At 40.5% G+C, this 18,768-nt stretch overlaps 1 protein-coding gene across 1 annotated transcript in view; it reads left to right on the forward strand.

Moving 5' to 3' along the window:
• Positions 1-18,768, forward strand: part of SLC9A9 (solute carrier family 9 member A9) — a gene marked incomplete at its 5' end in the record, with an annotated part of 529,192 nt that overhangs the window by 136,344 nt on the left and 374,080 nt on the right. The window contains one exon of the mRNA XM_080934770.1: positions 3,001-3,116. Coding sequence (XP_080790896.1) covers positions 3,001-3,116 — 116 coding nt within the window. The remainder of the gene's footprint in view (positions 1-3,000; positions 3,117-18,768) is intronic.

Raw genomic sequence — 18,768 nt, forward strand, 5'->3', positions numbered from 1 at the left:
TGGACAACAGATATTATTTACATTTCTGACTATTTTCATTTTTGTTCATTCTCCTAACCTGCATGCTCAATGAAGGCACAGGTGTTGGTTCATTAGTTCTTATTAGAGATCCTGATATAGTAGGAGTTCAACAATATATATTGAACAACAAAAGCAACAACAACAAATATATTTTGAATGCAGCCTCCCTGGTTGACCCCTGGGAGAGTTGCCTAGAACAAGGCCCTTGGACCTGCGTCTTTACAAGTCCTATGGTCATGAGCTACTGGCACAAATTTACTAATATTGAGGACATTTGATCTGGTTAAGATTCAATTCCTACCCTGGAATCCATACTCTGCAAAGCCATACTGAGTGTCTTAGCTCTAGTTCACTGTGGATCCACTCAGTAGTTCAGTCCGGAGGATGTTGTTAGCCTTAAGATTTTAGGGATACCTATTACTGCCCCTTGTACTGTCTAGAGCAGTGATTCTCAACCTATGGGTTGCAACCCTTTTGGGAGTTGAATGGCCCTTTCACAGGGGTTGCGTATCAAATATTCTGCATATAAGATATACACGTTATAATGCCTAACAGTAGCAAAATTACAGTTATGAAGTAGTAACAAAAATAATTTTATGGTTGGGGGTTACCACAACATGAAAAATTTATTAAAGAGTTGAGAACCACTGCTTTAGAGTGATTCCTTGATGGCTTGTCTCAGGGTTTATTGCATAAAACAGCTCATCAGTATAGTAGAAAACATTAAAGCCATTCTTCCAGTAACACATTATGGGGACTGACATCCCCAGCATTGAAACTAGGCTGCTTCAATTCAAGCCTAAGCATCCTGCTTAATTTGCCATTTTAAGCAGTTCTCTGCATCACACTGTGTTCGGTTTTTTTTTTTTTTTTTTTTTTTCAGGTGTAAATAGATAGTGTCAACCTTACAGGATCAACTGCGGAAAAAGTTAATTAAAGCATGTGAAGAGGCAGAAACTCTAAACTAATGTTTCCCATCTCCACCTTCATGAGAAATAGCAAACAGCTCCCTGAGAGTTCTAAGAGTAATGGACACCAGAAGCTTCTTGTTTTATTTGCCCTCCAAAGTCTCTATGGGCCATTGTTGTTACTCTAGCTAATGAACAGTGTCCTGATGGTAGACAGTTTTAATAATAGCCTGAAATCATATACATAATGCACAAACATAATATAATCACATATACATATATACATGTCGTGTGTGTGTGTATGTGTGTGTGTGTGTGTGTGTGTGTGGCTTGAATGTGACAGTGACTGTTTAAATGGAGCTCTGTCTGAAATATTCCCTTAACAAGGTAGTTCTCTTAAGAGAATTAAATTAAATTGTATGACTGTGGAAATTCTTTCACCCTAATAGCTGACATTCAGCCTATTTTTTTTTTTTTTTTTTTTTTTTTTTTAGCCACACTCGTAGTCTCAGCATAGGTTTTAAATACTGAACTACAAGTGCATATGAGGTTTTCAAAATCTGTCTGGAAATTGGATGGTCTGCAGTTTCTAACGACTTTTACTGATATTAGATTATACTGGTTTATAGGCACGATTTGCCTGATAATATTTTTATCAGTTAGCTTACCTCCCTGATCCTTCCTACCTCCCCTCCTCTTTTCCTCTGAGAAGGGGGAGTCCCCTGGGGTGTCCTGTATAGTTGTCACAGAGTCCCATGCTGTCTCCTTCCAACTCCCCTACTCCAGCACATCAATTAACTGCAGGGCTAGATACATCCTCCCTCATTGAGTCCAGACAAGGTAGTTCAACTAGAGAAATGGGATCCACAGGCAAGCCACAGATTCAGGAACAGCCACCCTTCAGTTGTTGGGGGAACCCCCTGAAGACCAACCTGCACTTCTGCTCCATATGTGCAAGGGGCCTAGGTCCTGCCCATGCTAATTCTTTGGTTGATGCTTCAGTCTTCGGGAACCCCCACGGATCCAGTTTAACTGACACTGTTGTTCTTTCTGTAGAGTGTCTGTCCTCTTCAGGTCTCTCAGTCTTTTCCCCCAACTCTTCCACAAGACTCCCTGAGCTCCATCTAATGTATCTATTTCTACTGGCTACTGGGTGGGGCCTCTCAGAGGACAGTTATTCTAGGTTCCCATCTGCAAATATCATCAATAGTGTCAAGGATTGGTTCTTGCCCATGGGGTGGATCTCAATTTTGGCCAGTAATTGGGTGGACATTCTCTCTGTGTCTGTTCTATACTTATCCCTGCAAATCTTGTTGACAGGAAACATTTTGGGTGGAAGGTTTTGTGGGTGGGTTGCTGTCCTTATCCCTCCTCTGGGAGTCCTCCCTGGCTACAGGAAGTGGCCACTTCAGGATTCATCTTCGCCACTCCTAGGAGTCTCAGCTAAAGTCACCCCCATAGCACTCTGGAGCCTCTTCCTCCTTTTCTCCCGTCCCAAATCCTTGGGATGTTGTAGAGATGCCACAACCACCCACCTCTGATTTCTGTTCTCCCTCCTCTGTTCTTCCTACATCTGACAACCTACTCCCCTCCCCTCTTCCACCCACTTTAAATATCATCCTGAGTGAGGTAACCCAGACCCAAAAGACACACATGGTAAGTACCCACCTATAAGTGGATATTAGCTATAAAGAATAGGATAACAACACTAAAATCCACAGAAACAAAACCAAATACAAGGAGGGCCCAAGGGAAACTGGTTGAATCTTTCTCAGAAGTGGAAATAAAATAGATATGGTTTTACAATTTTTTATATACCCTTGATACTTACCTTACTTTCCATGACATATGCTAGCGAGTGCTAGGTTAACCCTTTGCTAGGTAAATGGATTGTGATACTCAGTGAAAATACCATGCACAGCTGAAAGCTCATGGTGGTCTTGAGTTGGCAGGATGGGGGTGGTTTATGCATGGTACATATCCAGAAGGCACATTCGAATCTTCTCTGAGACAGCATAGATTTACACAGGATCCAGCTCAGTGTTTTAAGGCCTTTGTTTTTCTTTTACAGGTTAATTATGTACGGCTTTGTGAAGGCCATGGTGCATGCTGGCCAGCTGAAGCCTGGAGATTTCCACTTCACTGACTGTTTATTTTTTGGTTCACTGATGTCTGCTACAGATCCAGGTAACTGTTCAAATAATGCATTTCTTTCTTTGAAGAGTCAAACATTGAAATTGATGGTTTCTCCACAGGCTGTCATTTTTGTCTCCCTGGTGATGATTCTTTATTCCTCATCATAGGCTGTTGACACATCTGTAAGTGAATTAAATAAAAAAAAAGTCAAGAATGGAAAGAAAAAGCAATAGGCAATATCAGACAGCTCCTGAGAAACTGGTCAGGAAGCAATATCCAAGCAAGGTGGAAGGGACCTTTTAAAGCCATTATTGCTTCTCCTAAATTTAGAGCCATTCTGAGCTGCTGTCTTTAAGTTTGTTTTTAATTCAACACATCTTTTTTTTCCCCAAAATTGTCTGTTAAAGTAAATAGTTGAAACATTTTTAAAATTGTTTACTATGGAACTCTTAAAATTCATAAAAGATAGGCCTCAGAGTGAAGAAAGCTGTGTCTAGATTTTAGTGGCCAAAAATGATCACATGTCTCCCATCCACTCCAGTTTATTATGACTGTATTGCATTTAAGTGAATTTTAAGCACCATATTTGGTACCCAAGTACCCTGACAGTGACTGCTGTTGTCATTATAGAACAGACAACTATTCAAGGTCATGATTTAAAAATAGGAAACCTCCAGTCATCGTTTAAATATCTTTAGGTGACTTGTTATTGTCATTACTGGTTTGTTAGTAGTTTATACAAATCATATCCAAAGATGACACATAATACGCTGGCAGCTCCGTCTGCCGAGCTGCGTTCAAACTTAAGGCCCTCTCCATGTGCTATTTATTTGTTGTTTGGAGAATCAGTGATAGTTTCGTGAGTAAATTGAATATGATTCCTTACAATATCCCTGTGTGCCCAGTGTTTCTTATCCATCCCACCCACGGATCGGTACTTGAGCAAAGACTACCAGAATTTACCAGACGGTGAACAGGTTTCTTTTCCAACACAACTCAAGAGAATGCTCACTCCGGGTGTGCTTGCTAGTTTCATGTCAACTTGACATAAGCTGGAGACATCAGCAAGGAGACAGCCTCAACTGACAATGGAAAAAAGTTTCCATGACATTGGGCTATAGGCAGACAAGCCTGTAGGACATTTTCCTGATTCCTGGTTGATGGGGAAAGACCCAATTCATTGTTGGTGGAGAGCTGCTCCTAGGTTCTATGATAAAACAAGCCAAGAAAGCCATGAGGAGCAAGCCAGGAAGGAGCACTTCTCCATGGTCTGTTTGAGCTCCTTCCCTGATGTCCTTTCATGATGAACAGTGATGTGGAACATAAGCCAAACGAACCCTTTCCTCCTCAAGCTGCGTTGCTCCTGGTACTTCACCACAGCAGAAGCAACCCTAAGACAGTGGGAAGCAATGGGATGTCTCAGAGGGTGTGATAAGGAAAGGGTTTGTGATGGGACATGGGTTTCCATTTGTGATAGTTAGAGAAGGTTTAAGGGGTAAGGACTTTACTCTGGATTAGATGTGTCAGAGAGTAAAAGTAATTTCATATTATGCGGCTGCGTTTTACCTTAAAGGGGGAAGACCTGACTAAGCCTAATCTAGAATTGATAAAGAAGCCATTTCGGATTCCTGGTTTGGATAGGGGATGTTTGGCTTGGATACTCAGTGTGATTAGAGATGACTCCGTAGTTGTCCAGTTTTTGTTCTGCCCCACCCTGGTTACAGAGTGACGTTGCTTGAGGCTGTTCCGTGGAAATGTTTATGTCCAACAGGAGAACAGTAGATCCAGGGAATGGGAGCAGCCAACACCTCCTGACCAGTGTCGCTGGCATCAAACGGGTTACAGCTGTATATTCTCAGGTTCAACCTCAGACCTCAGAACTTAACAGTGAATTTAGCTAATTCATAGGTACAGACAGTTTGACAAGATCTATTGCAGCTTCCTGTCTGTTGAGGGCTGCTCCAGTTCCCACTGATGCTTACTTTTTTTTTCTTACCACTTTATTTAAAAAAAAAAAAGAGGGATACATATACAGATTTTTAAAGGCATTTTGGCATAACATTATGTGAATATTTTTGTCAGTAATTAATTCTTTTAGAGGTTTGATAGCATGTAATGAAATCCCACTAGTTACCATAAGCATGAAGTACATGTAGGACAGAACATAACATGGAGTCAGATTTCTTGTTGAGTATAGATTAAGCATAATGATCTGTGAATACCAAAAAATTTCCACAAAGCTATTATCTTAGCTCTTGGATTATTAATGATTTGAGGTCCAGGTGTGCCACACTCTGAGGGGGTACTATACATTTAATATTTTCCTAAGAAGGACTGGGGCTTTTTTTTTGTTGTTGTTAAAAGTTTTTCTGTTTTTAAATCACTTGAAATGATTCCAGTGTGTGGTTAAATCCCAAATCCATCACAATAATGCTCTTCCAGGTCACTGTGCTTTTTTTTTTTTTTTTTTTTTTTGATTTGTTTTGAAATTAGATTAAATATTTCTAGATTCAAAACAAAACAAAACAAAACAAACAAACTACCATATACTAGTTTGGGGTAGAGAACTGAGCTGCTCTCTCTGTCTGTTCTTCCCCATCTCTGCTCTGTCCTGTCTTTTGAGACATTTTGGTAGTTGTTGGGTTAAATTTCTATTCTTAAATTTAGGCTCACATGCAAACATACACGGTAGTATTCACTACCTTCGACTGGCTCTTTGTCTGAGTTTTAATTAACAGCAGTCTTTAGACATTGGCAGCATCTAAAGATCTCGCTTGCTCCCTTTTATAGCAGCAGAGCAGGCCACTGTTTAGCCGATCTGCTATCAATTGGCATTTGAAGGTGTTTTCTTGTGCTTTTAAATTAGTAACGGTGCTGCAATTAGCAGCCCTTAAAATCAACAGCTTTTCATGTGTTTCCAGCGTGTCTTTGAGATTGATTTCTAGAAATAGATATTCTTAGATACTGAAATTCTCCCCTGAACTTGGTACCAGTTTGCATTCCGCTAGTGATCTATGGCAGCTTATTTTCCTCCCAGACATGTCCAGCAAACTTAGGATCGCCCATAAGTTACGGGATTTACATGTCCCCGTGGTCTGCCCAAGCATTTCTCTTATTATGAGTAAGACTGCAACATTTACTTACATGTTAAGGGGGTATAAGAAGGGTCCCCCACCCCAGCCTCTGGTTTGGAGCCATGGTGTAGACAGAGAACCAGAGATCCGTGTGGTATAGAGAGATAGTCAGCTCCACCTCCTTAGTGAGGGATACCTTTGCTATTTCATCACTGCTGGGAGACTCACTTTGAGTTTTTCAGAATGAGTCCACACTACATCACAAACCCCTGGGGACAGGGATGCAGAGGTGGCCACACAACACCTAGCGGCATAAGCTCAAGGGAAAGGGTTTCATCCTTAGTGATTTTTGAGCTAATTAGGGCTATACCCTTCGGCTAAATATGAATATTCTACCTTTCAGTGTTGGGTCAAATTTCAGGTCCCTGTACCTATAATGCATATGTCAGAAAGTATCACTGCCATTGTATCTCAAGTCTGTGTTTATTGCTACAACCTGTGTGTGTTGAATTCTGACAGACTCAGCTGTCTTCAAGCATGTCTCTGAGTGTGGCCGGGCGTTGTTCCATCTCTATCGGTGATATTCCCAAGGTTATGTCTTAACAATACAGAAAACTGACTGAAATGGGGAGGGGGGATGCAGCCAATCAAAGGCTATTTGCCTGCCTTGTGTCAAGCGGCTTAGTAGGAGAGTCCTTTAAAATCGAACATTGGCTTGAGAACCCAGGGCATGGTGCCCACCTTTCTGTGTCTGGTGTACACAGCTGTGCGACTTCATACAGCTGCTGCAGTTCCTTAGATTTCACGGGTTCTTGCAGGTGGAAGATATGCAATCTTCTACCTTCCCGCCTCAGATGGAGACACTGCTTCTTCATCTGTAAAACATAAAGGTTTGACTCCGGCTCTCACGGTGTGTGATTCTTACTTCTATGAGATTTCTCTTCAAATAAACTTTAGCTTTAAAGAAACCAGAAAATCAACCCAAAGCCAGCCGGCTGGGGACTTTGAGCTTCTAACCACACCCAGCAAATGCTGCTAGGATTTGAGATGGGCTGTAGCATATACGCAGGAACCCTGGGTTGCCCTTCTTTCCGGAGAGCCAATTTGTTATATTAAAACACATTGAACCCACTCCCTGCTAATTTGGTGTAATTTAAGGTCTTCAATAACCTTACAACACTTAGTTGATCTTACCCCACAATTATTCATTTATTGCCTAAATTCTCATGACTCACTAATTTACCAGAGAGAACCTGTGCTCTCCAGACTTGGTATTTCTTGGCCTTCTTTAAGTGAATCCTTTCCCAGTTAGCTGCATTCAAGCCAGGGTCATTCCCTACTCATATGTATCTGTTAGAGAAACACATTCAGGCTTTACACCTTGCCATTTCAGACTCTCTGCAGCTAGTTTGGTTTGCACCAGCTAGTGCATCTCCTAGTTGAGCTAGGAGGATTTGACCAGGATTTGATTAATTTCCTATCACGATGCTTGCTGCTACTGGGACAGTGAGTGTGTAACTAGGGATCAGACCCGGAGACAAAAGGGTCCAATAACATCCATTCAATCTGTGAGCCAGCTTTCCTTCGGGTAATTTCGGAATAAGGGAATCAAAAAGATGGGTGAAAACAAGGACATTTAAATGTAGTAGCATGAGGCCCCAACATGGAGAATGAAGGCTTGCCTTAATAATCCCACTCTTGGGCTTTTGGGTAGTGAAGCCTGTGAGGGAACCTTCTACCGTTCTCTTTCCCTGGCTGATGCTTCAAGGACTTGGGACCCTTTGGTACATTTAGAATACCCAAGATAATGATTTTGACTAAGAAGATCTAAATGTCCTTACAGGCAGGTAGGTAAGATGCAAGAGGAATCTTTAAGGTCTGTGAAGGCACATGGAGCCCCCAACTGATCCACAGGCCTTAAACATGGCTGTTCCTGTTGTCACTTCATTTGTGTCATTGTTCTTCCCACTCCATCTTCTTCAAGGTCTCTGTGTCACCTCTGAGGTGTGTTAGCTCTGCCCAGCCTCTCACCCTCATCACCTTCAGATGCTGGTCCCTTCTGTCAACAGTACTCTCCACTCACAACCAGTTCAGTCCTTTCGATTGATCTATTTATTTTGGCTTGCTGCCTAAGTAGGAGGGCTTCTCGGCTGTCTTTCAAGGCTAATACATCTAGTGAGTTTTCAATAAATTAACGGATTTGTTTGTGGAAGAAACTCTAAGAGCCAAGTTCAGAACATTAAAAGGAATCTCCTCTGAATTTGAAATGGAAGCAGTTGAACATACGGGTCATTGTCAGTAATTAGATGCCTCATAGCCCTGGAAGGGACAGGGACATGAGGTCCAGATCAAACTCTAGGTAGAATTCCTTTCTCTCTGTTCACTGGATACTCCAGTCAATACTTTCCCCGAGAACACCAAGAAATGGTTTGTGAACTTGTAGAAAGTGTCATAATGGTGTAGATATTTTAGGCTGGACATTATTCAAACTAATAGCTTCCTTTAGGAAAAGGAAGGAATCCATATGTTACACTATGTATTAAATAATTGCCCAGAGAATTCTAGAAACTCATCTTGGCATTTGACAAGACTGCTCCTTCCTGCAAGGTTCATAGAAAGCTTCTCATCTGGGGACATGTGAGCTGTGCGTACGTGTGAGCTGTACATTCGTGTGAGCTGTGCGTACGTGTGAGCTGTACATTCGTGTGAGCTGTGCATACCTGTGAGCTGCCCATGTTTGCATCCTATCAATTTTTCTATTTCTCCTTTGGATGAAAATGTCTTAATTTTATATGCTGCAGCCGTGCTAGGACTCAAATGCAGTTGAGGCACTTTGAGTACCAGGCGTTTTAGTTTAGGACTCAAAGCTGTAGGGAAAGTGACTTCATGGGTTCAGCTGTTTCTCGAGGGAAAACACTTCAGGCTGTCTGGGATTTGAATCAAATAGCTAAGGCTGGGTCTGCAGTCTTGTCTGCTATACACATGACTACTAAGCAACTACTAAGCAGTATGTGCTAGAAGCATAAGCCCCCTGTTTCAAACACTTAACACAAAAAAGCATCTCATTAGTAGTTTTAAAAATTACTAATGGTGCTGGAAACTGAACCCAGGGTTTTAATATTGCTAGACAGTTGTTGTGCCCCTGATATGTACCCATGAGACATACTTTTTAACATTAGTTACAGTTTTTAATATTACCTAATACTAAGTTAATCAAATATACTATTAAAATATTTTACTTTAAAAAAGTGACCACGAAAAACTGTAAAATTATGTGTGTTGCTCACATGACACGGCTGAACGCTGCTTCAGTGGAGAAATGTCGAAGGGGAATGTTTTAAGACATTGTTTTAAGATGATCCATATTAAAAGTAGCACAACAATTTCTACATTAAATAAAAGCATCAGACATGCTTATAGTGTTTGAGTGACTGGTCCCCATAGGCTCACAGATTTGAATGCTTGGTCATTAGAGTGTGGTTCTACTTGACAGAGATTAGGAGATGTGACCTTGTTGGAGGAGGTGTGGCCTTGTAGGAGGAAGTGTGTCACTGGGGTCAGCTTTGGGGTTCAAAATGCTCAAGACCCAGTGGCTCTCCCTCTCTTTCTCCCTCCTGAGGATCTGGATGAAAACTCTTAAGCTACTTCTCCAGCATCATGTCTGCCTGTGTGGTGCTGTGCTTCCTGCCATTAGGATAACGGACTAAACCTCTGAATGTAAGCCAGCCTCGGTTTGTGTCACTGTGTTCACGGTGTCTCTTCACTGCAACGAACATTGACTAAGACACTGGGCACCTGGTGGGTAATGGCATTTGCTGAAATAGAGATGATTTATATTTTGTGAAATTGAACTAATATGTCTGAAATTTTATTTTCAAAATTCTTTTTCCAGTCTCCCCTTTTCCCCACTGGATTTATTACACCCATGCTTCAGAAGCAAAGAGAAAAGGGTTGATTTAAATACCATAGATGTGCCTGCCAACCGTAAACACTGCAGCACCTGACATGGAGAAAGGCAGATTCAATAATCTCTAGCCCAAGGGTTTCAACTGATCCTTAGCAGAACATAAATAAAAGGCCTAACAATCTCAGACCACAAAGTGTGTGTGTGTGTGTGTGTGTGTGTGTGTGTGTTTGTATATGTGTGTGTGAAATAACTATTACTTGTTTTATATATACAGTGTGTCACAAAACCAGCAAATCTGACCATCTATGCCAGCCCCATTTCAAAGGGCATTGAGACATGTGCTGTTCCTGAATTGAATAAACTCACTATCAGAAATAAATGTTCATGTAAAAGAAGTCAATAGAGACCACCCATGTAATGTAGTCAGTTGGAAGAAATATAACTCATAACTCTTTTCATGAAGTTTAGGGTTTATAACTAGCTGATGTACATTATTGGTTCAGTTTTATAATTAAGCAAGGAAACATACAGAATTCAATATGGTTGATTATTTGTCATTGTCACCAGTAAGTGACATTTAGTGACTATGTGTAAGAAATTACCCATGGATACCTCAGAATGCAGAGGGCTTGCTGCTATGGACTGCCACACAGGTGGCTAATAGACAGAAGAAGAAATATTGATTCTTGCTTAAGAGTAGTATGCTGTGTGGGATAGGCCCATACTGAAGTCTGCACACTACCTGGGCTACATGAGCCTCAATTTCCCCATTTATACAATTGGATAAGATTTATTTAAAGGTTTGTCTTTGAGAGTAAATGAGTGGTATTTCTAGTTGTTGTTGTTTTGTGTGTTTGAAAGATTTAATATTTTATGTATATGTCTCTGTCTTCAGACACACCAGAAGAGAGCATCACATCCTATTACAGATGGTTGTGAGCCATCATGTGGTTGCAGGGAATTAATCTCAGGACCTCTGAAAGAGCAGTCAGTGCTCTTAACCACCAAACCATCTCTCCAGCCCCACTCACACACGCTTTAATGGCTGTCATTATTTTACAGTGACATTGAATGGAGATGTGCACAGCTCTGCTTGATTTTCTGGCAATACCACAGAATTATTTATCCTTAGGGGACTCTGCCCTAGATGGTTGCTTTCTTTTGAGGGCTACATGGTTAAAGTGGGAAGTGTTAGGTATAAAATGTGCTGATTTTACTTTAAGAAACAAGTAACACCTTCACTTCTGTTCTACTGATAGAAGATAATGCTTCTTAAAACTAAATTTAGACATTGTCATTGCATTTAGACAGTGTCATTTTACCCCTAAGTATCTGGAGTCACCTGAAAGCATGAACAACAGCCTTTATCTTTCAAAACCTTTCCAAACCTTGCAAATAAAAACTTGCCAAGAGTTTGAGGATCCACTGCTATTACCAAGTAATCTGTTCACTTTCAGATAGACAATCAGATTGTTCATCCCATCTGTAATCAGAACACAAGCCCAATCCACAGGTGGCATGCCCCTGCCTTCTTTCTTAGGTCAGAGCCATGCCCCCTGACACCATGTATTTTGGGCTGTTGAAGAAATGAGGTCACTTATATAGGAGGAACCTCCTTCTGGAGTGGACAGTGCTCTCCCTGCTGAGCTACTGTTTGTCTCAATATGCAGTTCTCTAAGGGACAAGACAGCTCCCGCCTCAGGCTTGTCTGCCACAGTTCCCCATGGTCTCCGTATGTTATCTCCATTAAGACTGGCAAAGTGGTCTATTCTTTTTTTTCTTTTCTTTTCTTTTTTTTTGTAACTTTACCCTTTCTTCAAAATCTTTATCTAGAATTATTCTTGAAACTAAATTATCCTATGTACTTATTCTAAGCCATTTCTTATAAGAATTATACAGACATCCAATGGACTCTTGTTCAAATGAACAACCCATAAACAAGCTTTCATCATAAACATGTATTAAACTTAACCACACAGACACCATTGCATCTAGAATACTAACTGCAGTGTTTGTGGCAGGTGAAGTTATGTCCCTGCAAAGCCCTAGTCCCCAGCACCTACAAACAGGACTGCATTAGCTTTCTTGGCTCAATAGACTTTGAATATGTGATTAAGTTAAGAACCTCAAGTTGAAGAAATAATCCTATCTAACCATGTGGGACTTTCCACACCAAAGCCCCCTCCCTGGCTTTGATTGGAGAAGATGAGTGTGTAAAGAAGGCCCAGGAAGTGAAAACATGGCTGCTGAGCATGGAGGAAGGGTGTGGTCATCCAAGGGATGTAGGTGCGCATCGCCAGCTAGAATGCTCAAGGAAACCAGTTGTCTCCTGAAGCCCTTGTTACTTTCCTATGACTCTGACAAAACACCAGATAAAGACATCTGAAGGAAGCATGGGCTTATTTTGTCTTATGCTCTGTCATAGCAGGGAAGCCATAGCAGCAGGAGTGTGAGGCAGCTGGTCACATATCATCAACCCTATGGGACGAAAAGTGGGGCCTGGCTATAAAATCTGAAGGCCTGCTAGGATTATCTGCTTGCACCAGAGACATTCCATATACTACAGATTCTATGGTTTCCTACAGCAGTACCACGAGATAGAGACCTGGGGTTCAAACCCCTGAGGCTGTAGGCGACAGTTCCCATTCAAAATGGCAGCAATGACTGTAGCCCTGCTTTAATTTATCCTGCTGTGATTTTGTACTGAGATCTACCTATAGCATTATAAGATGCTAACATTGGGTTGTTTTAGGATGCTAAAGTTTCAGTTTGCTATGGTAATAATTTAACACTGATGCAATTCTTAAATATCAGCAATATGTAATTAGGCTAAAACGTCCCAAAACTTACTATTGCTGCTTTCTTTGATCAAAAAAATCAAGACAGTATGTGCTTTTAGAAATGACTTTAAATTATTTCATTGCTTTTAGAAATAATTTAAAGTAGTAAAAGTGTAAAATGCTTTTCTAAAAAGAGAGTTTGAAGATCATGTAGTCATGCATTTTTACACACAAAGGTTTGGAGATGGGTAATTTGGCACTACAACCACCGTTTGCAAGGCTCCCATTACTAACTGGAAGAGCAGCCGTGTTTATAGGCCATCATTTGGGAGTCAAGAGGCAGGATGATCTAAGGATCCATGAGCAACTTGGACGACTTAGCAAGTCCCAGTGTGAGCCAGGCTACCTAATGAGACCTTGTGTTTAACAAATTGTTCATATTTGTGAGAGAATGTAGAAACACCCTTGTGCATACCTCTGAGAGTGGAGGATGTTTCCAGCTAGACTGGGAAAACCTCCTTGAATGTGTGACACTCTGCCTCAGATGCTGGACTAAAAGAGAAAGCCAGCCAAGCGTCAGCATCTGCCTCTCTACTCCCCGAATGTGTACAGTGTCGACAGCTGCTTCATGTTCCTGACATCATGACTTCCGTGTCATGATGGACTGATCCTCGAACTGTGAAACAAAATCCACCCTTCATTATGTTGTGTGAGATATTTTGTCCCAGCTAAAAGAAAAGTAACTAAAACAATGGTACCGTTAATTTAGAGGGTCTCTGGGGTGGGACTGTGGATTCTGAGAGAATAGCAGCCTTAGTCGGCTTCCTCTACCTTTTGCTGCTCCATTTATCACTTGCCTGGCTTTCCTAAGATCTTGGTTCCTAGGATGCCCCCAGCAAAACCCTGAGCTCTGTGTTGTTCTATACAAGGGGCTTTCTGTATCCTGAATAGTGTGAGGATCTAGATATGTACAATAGCTGTAGGAGAGGCTTCCCATGGAAACTGGAAAGTCATAGATGTAAGGAAAGTGTGTGTTGTAAATCTGTGCACGTTGGACCTCTGTGATAGAAAGAGGACGGAGGTTGATGTGGATCTGATGTTAGTGAACTTGACCTCCTGTAGTCTGGTGGCCTCCATCTGGTGCCTGAGACCTGGCCACACTGTTTCAGCGTTGCTTAGAGTGCTGCTTACTCAGAGGGGAGTCCCGCACTTTGAAGTTCCAGGAAACAAAGACAATAATAACACAAGATTTCTTAGCACCCAAGAAAAGGAAGATCATTCCGAACAAGCTAATTGCTGGGTCAAAGCACCAATTACTTCTTGGAAGGGAGGATAAAAAGACCAAGTATAGATATGACCTAAGTTTTTCCAAGTAACAATTGAATGGAAGAGTAATATCACCAATTGCAATGAAAGCCTGAATTAGTCCAGGTTGTATAGAATAAAACTGAGAAATTGAAAGGTAAGTTAAAAAAAATTTTTTTTTTGAGTGGTATGTGTATGTGTGTGTGTGTGTGTGTGTGTGTGTGTGTGTGATGACCAGCTGCCTCCAGTTCTTGCACTGTGACTTTGCTGCAGTGTTGGACTACATACCTGAAACTGTGAGCTTCAACTTGGCCTTTCTCCTCTGAGGTTCATTTTGTCTGGATTTTTTTTTTTTATCACCTTAACAAAAATGAAGCTAGGACACTGCTGGACTTCCTTTTTGTAACATTTGGTGTTAGAAGAAAAAGCATGCAGTGTGGTAGTTACTAAATATATGTTTACAAATTCAGAAAAGCAGGAAGAATTTGATTAAAGGGTAATTATGCTGGGTGCCCTCAATAAACTCCTTTAGAATTAGCTATAATAGAGAAATAAAAAGTAATGGATTGAATAATGTAACTAATCAACATGATATATGAGATATTTAATAGGCCTTTACCTCCCTAATGAAAAACTGCTTTTTGTTAATCAACAAAAACTTTCAAAACTTGGCTGTGTGTTTTGCCACAAAGGAACATCAACAGATTCTAACAAGAATGAAGAATTTTCCAGTAACACTCTCCTATCAAATTGCCTAAAACACAAAAGAGACAATAGAATTCTTTTGACACATCAAATAAAAAAAATCAAGAGGAAAGTATTTAATGTCTAGGATACAAAGAAAAAGGGAACATTTGAGCCATACCTAATTGACACTCAGATGAAATTTTGTGGCATTAAATATATTTGCTATTAAAGAAGAAACTCCAACTATAAAGAAATAAACTTAACATAGGAGACCAGATAAAGGGACTATCAAACTATAAATAATTTTCAGACAGGGGGGATTAATAAAGACAGATAAATGATTAATAAGAAAATAAAAAACAAACAGTGATTATGTCCAGGATGAACTCAGTGAGCAACTGGAAGGAGAGATTTAATATGTGTGGGATTCACCAGAGACATAGAAGAGGATGATTAAAAAAAAACAAAAAAAAAAAAAAAACCACCTACTGGACAGGAGTCAGATCTTAAGACAGTACAATACCCCAAATAACATTCCAGGCAATGTGAGAAAAAAAACTCTTTAACCATGAACAAAATGACAATAAATTTCTCTGAAAACAAAAATCTAGAACAAAAAGCTCGAAAGATGTTGAAATACCTATGATTGTAAAGGTACCTTGGTCAGATGGTTTCATCACTGAACTATATCTCACTTCACAAACAAAAAGCTCTAACGAGACTTAAGTATGGTGAGCCATGTGGAAGCATGAAATCCTCCTGTTTATTTAAAGATGGCATGGTGCCGAAATGAAACTACTGAAAAAGAACAACAGCAGAGAGTTGTAACCCTCCCTACTCAGACTTGAAAATACTAGAGCTCAATATAAAACATTTGCAAGTAGAACCTATAACTGTTAGTAGTAAAAATTCAGAGACAACTACTACATAATGTTAAGTGGACTAGATATACAGTTCAGAGGTAAAGCACTTTCCCATCATGAGCAAGGCTCTGGGTTCAGTCTGCAGATCCACAAAAGCAGAGAATGACCACCACCGCCATCACTACCACCACCACCGCCATCACTACCACCACCGCCATCACTACCACCACCGCCATCACTACCACCATGACCACCGTCTCTACCACCCACCCACTACCACCATCACCACCACCACCACCACCAAAAAACCCCATTAACTAAGATTAATACTCTATTGATATAAAATTGGCAGTAATAATAAAATCTACCAACTTCAGTAATAAACAAGACACAATATTAAACATATTAATGAGATAAAGGCATTTGAAACCATGTAGCAACATTAAAGATTAATTAAAGGTTTAAAAATGAACTAAAATAATTTTAATGTATCTCAAAGCATTTACCATAAACTAATAGCAGATATAATTTTAAATAACTGCTTGAAACTGGACAATTCCAAGCTGTATTTGCAGCCAACTTTCTTGAAAGCAATGGGCATAAAAGAAGTATTAGGAATATGATAGAACTCTAATGCTTTGGCTTACTCCAGCTCTTATTCCTGGGTCCATGGCTAGAAAATGGCCCCCGTGAGCCAAGTGGGAGGAAGCATGTGGAGTCTCTCACTGTAGGGGAAACGTCTATCCATGATACTGTCAGTTCCAAGTAACACTGCAGTGAAAATCAAGACATAGACATCAGCATTTCCCTTTCTTCCTTCCCTTTGACTTTTCCTTGGACTCACCATCAGACAGACAATGGGAAACTATGGCCAGGAGACTTACTGTTGCCATCAAGTGCTCGGAGTTCTCTGGCAGAGATCAAGGTGCTAGGAGATGGAAGCCGATCTGGAGGGCTAGATGTAAAACACCGGCACAGGGTTCCAAAGGTGGAAATGGGGGAGGGGCGTAAGGCAAAAGTCACATCTAGTAGAAATCAAGAAAAAAAAAAGCTACCATCTTTTCTTAACATTTTACTGTATAAAACTGTTACATTAAATGTAACAGTTTGTAAGGTGCCTGGATATAAGACAAATATGCAAAACCTGTTAGCTTTAATTGTTTTAGCTGAGCCTGGGTGGAAGCCTGTCATCACACCTGCTCCAGAGGCTGAAGAAGATGGATCACAAATTCAAGGCCAGCCAGGCCTACAAAGTGAACTCAAGGCCAGTTTGTGCAACTTGGTGAGACATCATCTCCAAATAAAATATGTGCAGTGCTAAGGAAATAAGGCTTGCCTAGTGGGCAAGAAGCATTAGGTTCAAGCCCAAGAACTGCCTCCCACAATAGCCACAAGATATCTAGAAGGTGAATACAATATCTACAAAATCTGCAGATACTTTGAGTTAGTATTAATTTCCAAAATTGTAACTGTCACTGTAAACAAATGAAGAGAAAAAAAAAATCCTACAATGTGAAGTTTTACTTAGGGACTCTTTTTCTTCCACTTGTTACTACTTACAGTTTTTAAGAGTGCTTTTAAATAATAAGATCCTTAGCAAGCTAAGTCAACCCTGATACTTTTGATGTCTCTTTCCAAACATGCTAATCTCAGTCTTTGGATAATAATCTTTTTTGACACCTTGTATGCCTGAATATATTTTACTTCTACTATTGTATTATAAGAGCAATTTGGTTAGACACAAAATTGTGCATTCAAAGTTACTGTTGTCCCCTATTGCTTTAAGTGGAAATGTTTGAAGTTTAAGTATGTATCTCTTTGCATTCTGGGTTTAACTTACATCTGTGACTTCCGTTATCCAGATGCCATGTCCCAATTTCTTGCTGCCTGCCTCTCAATATTTTTAAATGTATTCTTGTGTCTTAAATCTTTCCTCATCCATCTGGTAGAGCTCCACGGCTGGATTTTCATTTACCTGGGTCACTCCTTCGGCTGTGTGTGTATGGATCCACCTTCCTACATCTTCCTAGTCTCGGTTGTGTTCAGTTTTCTAACTCCTAATTTTGTTTGACATTGATTGTTTGATGCATCTCTCTCTCTCTCTCTCTCTCTCTCTCTCTCTCTCTCTCTCTCTCTCTCTCTCTCTCTCTCTCTCTCTGTGTGTGTGTGTGTGTGTGTGTGTGTGCTTGCTTGCACATCCATGCCTGTGCATGAATACTACAGTGCATATGATGAGGTTAGGGTACAACTTGCAGGAGCTGGCTATCTCCTTCTTTGTGAGTCCCAGGGACTGAACTCTGGTGACAGGTGCCTTTACCAACTGTGCCATCTTGCTGACAGTTCAGTATTTGTCCCTTAAATTTCCTTTTGTTTATTTTTATTTCCACATCTCTTTGTTATTAAATAGTTTAATAAATGATTTAATAATAAAACTCTGACATAACTACTTGAACGCTGTTTCTGCTTGTTGCTCTTCTGTGTTGTTATTACTGTCATAGCTCCTTTGGAAACACCAACAATTAGACTGCTAGCAAGTATTGTGGCTCATCACCATGACTACAGCTGATCACTTTCACTTGCTAATATTTCTCTAGCACAATTACCTAGGGTAACTAACTTTCAGGAGCCATTAGCCACAGTGATTGTTTTGTTGTTTGTTTTTTTGTTTGTTTTTTTCTCATCTCAAGAGTGGCGGATAGGCATCTGGCATTGAGAGGGCAGAGGGGCTGCTAAGCTTTGATGACACAGAGGACAGCATCCCATAATAGATACTTTCCTGATGTAATGGTCATCAGTCCCATAGAAGCCCTGTGCCAGCTAACTGTTTAGCACAAGGGCAAATCAGCATTGTAATCTGCTGGCCCAGGGTTTGTAAATGAAAAGTTTCCAAGTCTATTATCTAAGCTCCAGATTTTTTTTGTAATGTTCTGATCTAAGTTCTGTGAACATCTGCCCAAGTACCTAGCTACCTGTGCATGCTTTAACAACAGGGAGCCAAGCAATGGTTGTTCCAAAGGAATGCACGTCACAAATACGAGACTCAGTGAGCTTGGTTGGTTTCGTTTCTTGATTCTTTTTCTCTATCCC

This window comes from Micromys minutus (assembly GCF_963924665.1).
Source record: "Micromys minutus genome assembly, chromosome: 21".
NCBI lineage: Eukaryota > Metazoa > Chordata > Mammalia > Rodentia > Muridae > Micromys > Micromys minutus.